At 35.9% G+C, this 9170-nt stretch overlaps 1 protein-coding gene across 1 annotated transcript in view; it reads left to right on the forward strand.

Moving 5' to 3' along the window:
• Window positions 1–422: 422 nt before the first annotated feature.
• The window catches only part of afdna (afadin, adherens junction formation factor a), a gene marked incomplete in the record, with an annotated part of 71068 nt that continues 62320 nt past the window's right edge, over window positions 423–9170 (forward strand). The window contains 6 exon segments of the mRNA XM_062437742.1: window positions 423–432; window positions 4026–4090; window positions 4342–4537; window positions 5655–5767; window positions 6955–7112; window positions 8192–8352. Coding sequence (XP_062293726.1) covers window positions 423–432; window positions 4026–4090; window positions 4342–4537; window positions 5655–5767; window positions 6955–7112; window positions 8192–8352 — 703 coding nt within the window.

Consider the following 9170-nt stretch of genomic DNA (forward strand, 5'->3'; position numbering starts at 1 on the left):
GACTGACTGACTGAGTTACTGACTGACTGACTGACTGACTGAGTTACTGACTGGGTTACTGACTGGGTTACTGACTGGGTTACTGACTGGCTGACTGAGTGGGTTACTGACTGGCTGAGTTACTGACTGACTCACTGAGTTACTGACTGACTGAGTTACTGACTGGCTGGGTTACTGACTGGGTTACTGACTGAGTTACTGAGTTACTGACTGGCTGGGTTACTGACTGGGTTACTGACTGAGTTACTGGGTTACTGACTGACTGACTGACTGTTAGTAGTAGTTGAGGATTTATTCCCAGTATGGAGGATTTATTCCCAGTATGGAGGATTTATTCCCAGTATGGATGAGGTGTAACCAGTATAGAGGATTTATTCCCAGTATGGATGAGGTGTAACCAGTATAGAGGATTTATTCCCAGTATGTACGGAGGTATGGAGGAGTTATTCCCAGTATGTAAGGAGGTATGGAGGAGTTATTCCCAGTATGTAAGGAGGTATGGAGGAGTTACTCCCAGTATAGAGGAGTTACTCCCAGTACAGAGGAGTTACTCCCAGTATAGAGGAGTCAGGCTGCTGGTTGTGCTCTGGGCCTTTTGTTTGAACTCGGGGTGGACTGTTGTCTCCGCGGTAACGGTTGCCAGCGGTTACGCAAGCTTGACAGGCAACCCTTGATGACCCACATTCCTGCAGTAAATCACAACACACACACACACACACACACACACACACACACACACACCCACATTCATATTCACACACACACACACACACACACACACACACACACACACACACACACACACACACACACACACACACACACACACACACACACACACACACACACACACACACACACACATTCCTGGCTCCACCCTGGCCTATCGAAACTATGCTCAGTGTTTCCACTCTGAGTCGAACACACAGAGAGACAGAGAGGGGAAACGTTTCTCTGTCATGTAAAAAAATGCAAATATAACAATCAGCCATGTTTTCTTTAATGTTTCAGCTCTGCTCTGTAAACATATTAAACTGTTTTATCTGTGAGAGAGTGTCAGAATTCATCTAGTTTAAAGCTTGTTTCAGTCCTCAAACCCACAACCTTGTTTTATTATTAATAATTAAAATGTCACATAAGGCTCAAACAATACATTCACACACCCTAAAAAACAAACCTAAAAAAACAAACTCTAAATACAACAAGAGGCTACATCAATACATATTGTTTTATTCTTACATACAATACAAACAATACATAATACGGCACCACCACCCAAAATAAACAAACCCCAAAAAACCTAAAACAAACATAGGAAAGGAGGGGTTGGCTTCAATAAATTATATAATAAATAAAAGTATAATTAAATAAATTAATAACAAAATAATAATAATAATAATAATAATACAAAAAATAATAATATTAATAAAAACATAATTAATAGATAAATACAAAATAAATAAATGTTAAATAAAAAATAAATAAATAATATAATAATATAATTAAATAAATGAATAGCAATATAATAAATAATAAATACTGAATTAATAATAATAATAATAATAATGAATAATTAAAAATAACAATATAAATAAAAACATACATAATTAATAGATAAATAAAAAATAAATAAATGTAAAATTAAAATAAATAAATAATATAATAAAGAATAATATAATTAAATAAATTGATAACAATATAATAAATAATAAATACTGAATTAATAATAATAATAATGACTAATTAAAAATAACAATATAAATAAAAACATACATAATTAATAGATAAATAAAAAATAAATAAATGTAAAATTAAAATAAATAAATAATATAATAAATAATAATATAATTAAATAAATGAATAACAATATAATAAATAATAAATACTAAATAAATAATAATAAATAATTAAAAATAACAATATAAATAAAAACATACATAATTAATAGATAAATACAAAATAAATAAATGTAAAATTAAAAATATAATAAATAAGTAAATACAATAGGCTACATCAATACATATCCTTTTTTTCTTTTAAAATCCCTTTTATTATTACAATAATTACAATACTTTATTTTTTATTCTTATTATGCCGAACAAAAGATCATTAGAAAACTCCAGTAAGACCTTTATTGTGTCCCACAGACCCTCCAGGTCCAGATCGAGGTGCCTTTAGTGTTGCTGCTGCTATTTACATCCCAATTAAATCAATAAATAATTCTTAGTTTAATTAAATTAACAAGACAACCCACTGTGACAAATCTCATTTTCTTTGCAGGTAACCATCTATTTTATTTCCCAGTATTCCCAGTGTTCCTCAACCCCCCCCCAACCTGAGTCTTCACACTGACTCTGATCTGCTACCTTTTAAAAATAAAAACTGCTGATAAACTCTTTTTAAAAACCTAAATTTGCTTTGTTTGCATCCTGAGAAAAACCCGTCTATGAAACTCCTCCGTCAGGGTTTCTCTCTGATGTTTTGATGTTTTCTCACATCAGGAAAAAACCTAAAAAAACACACTTTATATCTTAAGAATAAAACTTTAGACACCTTTTGAAGCAAAAAAAGCTGATTCACTGCAACCTCAACTCTTTCTTTATATATATAATATGAACATGTATATATATATGCAAGTTTAAAGGTTGCGTGTTCATTTTTAATTTATTGTGACGTTGTTTCAGCTCCGTTCCTGCAGCCTGAGTTATAATGAAATTGCTGCTGATAAGAGGATAACGTAATATATTAATGTAGAAATCAGATAAACAGACTATTTATCTATTTAATGTCTTCATGCTGCCACTCAGACTCATTTCAGTGGCAGTTAAAATGAAATATGAGGCGAGTTTCACCACTGAACCCTTTAACATATGCTGCTGTGTCAGCGCTGTGTTACACCAGATTATATCAGGGCTGTGTGTGTGTGTGTGTGTGTTACTGTGTGTGTGTGTGTGTGTGTGTGTGTGTGTGTGTGTGCATTCTCGTTCTATAGTAAACAGCATGCGGAAGGAAATGTCAACATGTCGGCAGTAAATTTGTACTTACACACATACAGCAGAGTGTCTGTTTCAGCCGGCTGCTTTCACTTCCTGCTGTGGCCTGAATGAATGAATACATAAATATATATGTTGTGTAAATGTGCTTTATGTGCTCAGATTAAAGCTGAAAGTAGTGATCATATAGAGCAGGAGTATGCAATTCACTGAGGTCCAATATGTGCAAATGTCCTCAAGTGAAGGTCCAGAGCAGCATAATGTCCGAGTTATTATTCAATGAAAAAAATACAGCAGAATTCAACTCATAACTTATATTACAATAAATAAAATGAGAATTTAAAAAAGAATAAGATAAATAAATTGTCTTTTCTTTATAGTAAGCATTTGTTTGTGCTTCTTAAATAAAGTTTTTTGTTTTAGAAGAATAAAAAAGAATCCCTTTATACTCACCTCTTTTCTCCGTGTGTATCTGACAGTCGAGTCTCTCCTCTTTTCTCTGTGTGTATCCGACAGTCGAGTCTCCTCTTTTCTCCGTGTATCTGACAGTCGAGTCTCTCCTCTTTTCTTCTCGTGTATCTCTGACAGTCGAGTCTCTCCTCTTTTCTCCGTGTGTATCTCAGACAGTCGAGTCTCTCCTCTTTTCTCCGTGTGCATCTCAGTCGAGTCTCTCCTCTTTTCTCCGTGTGTATCTCAGTCGAGTCTCTTCTCTTTTCTCCGTGTATCTCAGTCGAGTCTCCCCTCTTTTCTCCGTGTGTATCTCAGACAGTCGAGTCTCTCCTCTTTTCTCCGTGTGTATCTGACAGTCGAGTCTCTCCTCTTTTCTCCATGTGTATCTCAGACAGTCGAGTCTCTCCTCTTTTCTCCGTGTGTATCTCAGACAGTCGAGTCTCTCCTCTTTTCTCCGTGTGTATCTCACAGTTGAGTCCTCTTTTCTTCTCGTGTATCTCACTGACAGTCGAGTCTCTCCTCTTTTCTCTGTGTGTATCTCAGACAGTCGAGTCTCTCCTCTTTTCTCTTTGTGTATCTCAGACAGTCGAGTCTCTCGCCTGCTGACATGCTCCGACTCGCCGGCTCTCAGCCAATCACGCTCCTCCGTCAGTCTTACAACCATCAATGCTGCTGCACAAACAGTCACCTTGTTGCATCGTCCTGCATCGATTATTAACGTCAGAGCTTCAGAAAAAGATGAATTAGGAGGATTTTAAACATCTTTAATGTCGTTAAAAGTGTCAGAAACATATAAAACTTAAATTTAAGAATATATCTCAGCTGTTAAACTTCATTTTAAAGTCTCTATAAACATGTTATTAACTCTCTTTCTCTCTCTCTTCTTTCTTTCGAACAGGACTTGGAGTTTCATGGCGTGATGCGGTTCTACTTCCAGGACCGGGTCGCCGGTAACTTCGCCACTAAGTGCATCAGAGTGTCGAGCACGGCGACAACGCAGGACGTCATCGAGACGTTAGCGGAGAAGTTCAGGCCGGACATGAGGATGCTCTCCTCCCCTAAATACTCGCTGTACGAGGTTCACGTCAGTGGCGGTGAGTCCCCCAGACGGCCGAGAGGAGAGAAGAGACTAACGCTGTTTTATTAGTGGTGTTAATGTCAGAGTGAGAATGAAGGTCTGTCAGGAGAGAAAGGATTCTATTGGACGATGTAGTCTGACAGAAATGATGCAGATACATGATGATATTGTCATTTTAAGACCATTTTATGCCATAGTTCATAGCTTGCTCTCTTTCTTTCTCTCTCTCTCTTTCTTGCTCTCTTTCTTGCTCTCTTTCTTGCTCTCTTTCTCTCTCTTGCTCTCTCTCTCTCTCTCTTGCTCTCTCTCTTTCTTGCTCTTTCTTGCTCTCTCTCTTTCTTTCTTGCTCTCTTTCTCTTGCTCTCTCTCTTTCTTGCTCTCTCTCTTTTTTGCTCTTTCTTGCTCTTTTTCTCGCTCTCTTTCTTGCTCTCTCTCTTTCTGTCTCTCTTCCTCTCACACTCTCTCTCTTTCTTTCTTGCTCTCTCTCTCTTTCTTTCTTGCTCTCTTTCTCTTGCTCTCTCTCTTTCTCGCTCTCTCTCTTTCTTGATCTTTCTTGCTCTCTCTTTCTCTCACTCTCTCTCTCTCTTCCTCTCACACTCTCTCTCTTTCTCGCTCTCTCTCTTTCTCTCACTCTCTCTCGCTCTCTTTCTCTTTCTTACTCTTTTGCTCTCTTTCTCTCTGTTTCTCTCGCGTTCTATTTCTCTCTTTCACTATCTCTCTTTCTTTCTCTCTTTCTCTGTCTTGCTCTTTCTCTCTCTAACTCTTTCTTTTCTGTAAATGAACACACATAAACTCAGTGAACAATATGGAGATGATATCGGTCATGTCACGTATTGTACGATAAGTCTAAACGTAAACATGGTAACAGGCGTATTTCAGTGTTATTAGTATAAAGTATAAATGTAGATTATATAAAGTATGAATATAGACTAATATAAAGTATGAATGTAGATTATATAAAGTATAAATGAATATTATATGCAGTATGAATATAGACTAATATAAAGTATAAATGAATATTATATACAGTATAAATATAGACTAATATAAAGTATGAATGTATATTATATAAATATATGACTGAGTGTGTTGTGATGAGCTGTGAGATGAACTGGTGTCTCTGTGTGTGTTAGAAGAGCGCCAGCTGGACCTGGACGAGAAGCCTCTGGTAGTTCAGCTGAACTGGAACAAAGACGACAGAGAAGGACGCTTCGTCCTGAAGAACGAGAACGACATCCTTCCTAAGGTCCGCCGCCTCGTTTTAAACATTAGAAACATTAAAGTCACAAAGTTCAATTCTTCAATATCAGTTTTCTTTTTTTTAAACTGCCACTTTGAGCTGTGTCAAACTGGGAAATCACTGATGGAAGTGGGATAAATTAAGAAGATTAAAAGTTAATAAACAGTAAAAGATGATGGATTATTTTTATTATTATTTTCTTATTTTATTTTATTTATGTATATTTCTTCTTTCTTTCTTTTTGTATTTTATCTTATTTATTTATTTGTATTATTATTATTAATATTATTATTATTATTGTATTATTATTTTATTTTATTTATTTATTATTAATATTATTTTATTTTATTTATTTATGTATATTTCTTCTTTCTTTATTTTTGTATTTTATTTTATTTATTTATTTGTTTTATTATTATTATTAATATTATTATTATTTTAATTTAATTTATTTATTATCTAACTTTTTTTTTCTCATCCCATTTGTTATTTCTTTTTATACATTCCCTTCTATTTTTATTATATATATATATTATATATATATATATATATATATATATATATATATATATATATATATATATATATATATATATATATATATATAATTTTATGTGTACATCATAATAATATTTTAATACTATATATTTTATATTAAGATATAAATATATACATTTTTAAGGGAGGAAGGGAGGAAAAAAAGAATGGTATTGATAAGTTGGTTTTAAAGTGTTTCGATAATGCCAAGACTTTTATTATTATTATTATTATTATTATTATTGTTTGGATCTACAGCAACTACTGGCAATGACATTACTATAAGCAATGCTCTGAAAATAATAATAATACAAAAAAAAAAGATGATGAAAGGAGATTTTTCTTTAATCATTTTCTCATTTTCTGTATTTATTTATTTATTTATTCGTTTATTCCCCCGAGAAATTAGTTGGTCATTACAAACCGTAGCTTAATATAAAGCATCTATTTATAGCAGTGGTGGGCAAATAGTGGCATGAGGGCCAAACACGGCCCTGTGGTGAAAATATTTGGTCCAGTTTTTATAGTTTATATCAAAACTTTTACATCATTTGTTATAATTATTGTTATATTATTATACTGCTATCATTAAGAGCCCCCCCCCCCCCCCCATAGTGTGTAGAAGCAGCTGATTCGGGTTTGTTTTTCTCTCAAAGAAGAGTCAGAGTAACGGTCCGGAGAAGGAGAAGGACGGAGTGATTCAGAACTTCAAGAGGACGCTGTCCAAGAAGGAGAAGAAGAAGGAGAAGAAGAGAGAGAAGGAGTTCTCACGCATCTCCGACGGAGACGAGCAGATGCTCAACAGAGAGGACGGGTAAGTTACACACTAATATATACACACTAATATACACACACAATAAGATACACACACAGAGACACTAATATACACACACTAATATATACACACTAATATACACACACAATAAGATACACACACACACACAGACACACTAATATATACAAAGTAAAATACACACATATACACACATATACACATATATATACACACTGAAATACACACATATACACACACACTAATATATACACACAGTAAAATATACACACACACATATACACACACTAATATACACACACAATAAGATACACACACACACACACTGAAATACACACACTGAAATACATACATATACACACACACTCACTAATATATACATATACACACAGTAAAATACACACATATACACACACACTCACTAATATATACATATACACACAGTAAAATACACACATATACACACACACTAATATATACACACACTCACTGAAATACACACATATACACACATATACACATATATACACACTAATATACACAAGCACTAAAACACACACATATACACACACTAATATATACACAAATATACACAAGCACTAAAAAACACACACACACTAATATATACACACATATATAGATATACACATTAATATACACACACAGACACACTAATATACACACACATATACACACACACACATTAATATACACACACATATACACACTAAAATACACACATATACACACACTATTATACACACACTCATATATACACGTACACACATACACCGAGACGCGCAGACACACACAAACACACAGATACACATAGACACAGATAGACACACACCCAGAGACAAACATGCACACACACACACACACACACACACACACACTCTCATCCATCTTATTGTCCTCGGAGGAATCTTCTTCTTCTTCTTTTTTTTTTCCATTCCAAGTAAAACTCTGAGACTCCAGAAAAAGGAAAGAAGAGTGATTTAACCTTTGACCTTTCTCCTCCTCCTCCTCCATCTGTCTCCTTCATACTGACATCATTTATCTCACTTTATCATCATTATTTTATATTTTATGTGTTTCAGAGAAAACAATCGTCTGGCGGCCGAGGTCTATAAGGACATGCCTGAGACCAGCTTCACTCGGACCATCTCCAACCCCGAGGTGGTGATGAAGAGACGACGTCAGCAGAAACTGGAGAAGCGGATGCAGGAGTTCATGAGCAACGACGGCCGGCCCGACTCAGGTACGACCAACTGGGACTGATCAACACTAAAAATTATGTTTCAATACAGTAATACCTCGTTTACATCAGGCGGGGAGTTCCAGTCCTCTGAAATGATGCCAACGCGGAAGTAACTTAAAACTGCATTCTATCAAAAGGCCACCAGGGGGCGACCGTTTTGGTGTCAAAAGGACTTCCGTCTCTATACAAGTCAATGGAGAATTCACCAACTTCTCACTTGATTTCTAACCTCAGTAAACGTTTTCAAAATGTGTTTATGGTCTCAATCGCTAGTTTAAAGCCTTCTTCAATGCAGTATGATGTTCATTTGGGACATTTTGGCCTCCCTGATTTTATATGTGACGATAAAGCAGGGTATGCATTAGGGCGTGGCTACGTCGTGATTGACAGGTTGATTGGTTCACAGGTTCAGGAGGGCGCCTCATGCTCCTCCTGATGCCCATATAAGTAGAATCCATGTTTTTATTTTTCCCAGCATGCACCTGAAATTTTCAAGATGGCGTTGCTCAGATCCGATACTATTGGCTTCCGAGCAGCAGTCTCACTCCCTCTCCTCCCGTCTCCCTCTCATCCCGTCTCACTCCCTCTCCTCCCGTCTCACTCTCCCCGTCTCACTCCCTCTCCTCCCGTCTCCCTCCCTCTCCTCCCGTCTCCCTCTCATCCCATCTCACTCCCTCTCCTCCCGTCTCCCTCTTTCCCGTCTCACTCCCTCTCATCCCGTCTCACTCCCTCTCCTCCCGTCTCCCTCTTTCCCGTCTCACTCCCTCTCATCCCGTCTCACTCCCTCTCCTCCCGTCTCCCTCTCTCCCGTCTCACTC

This window comes from Scomber scombrus, chromosome 17, assembly GCF_963691925.1.
Source record: "Scomber scombrus chromosome 17, fScoSco1.1, whole genome shotgun sequence".
Taxonomy (NCBI): Eukaryota; Metazoa; Chordata; class Actinopteri; order Scombriformes; family Scombridae; genus Scomber; species Scomber scombrus.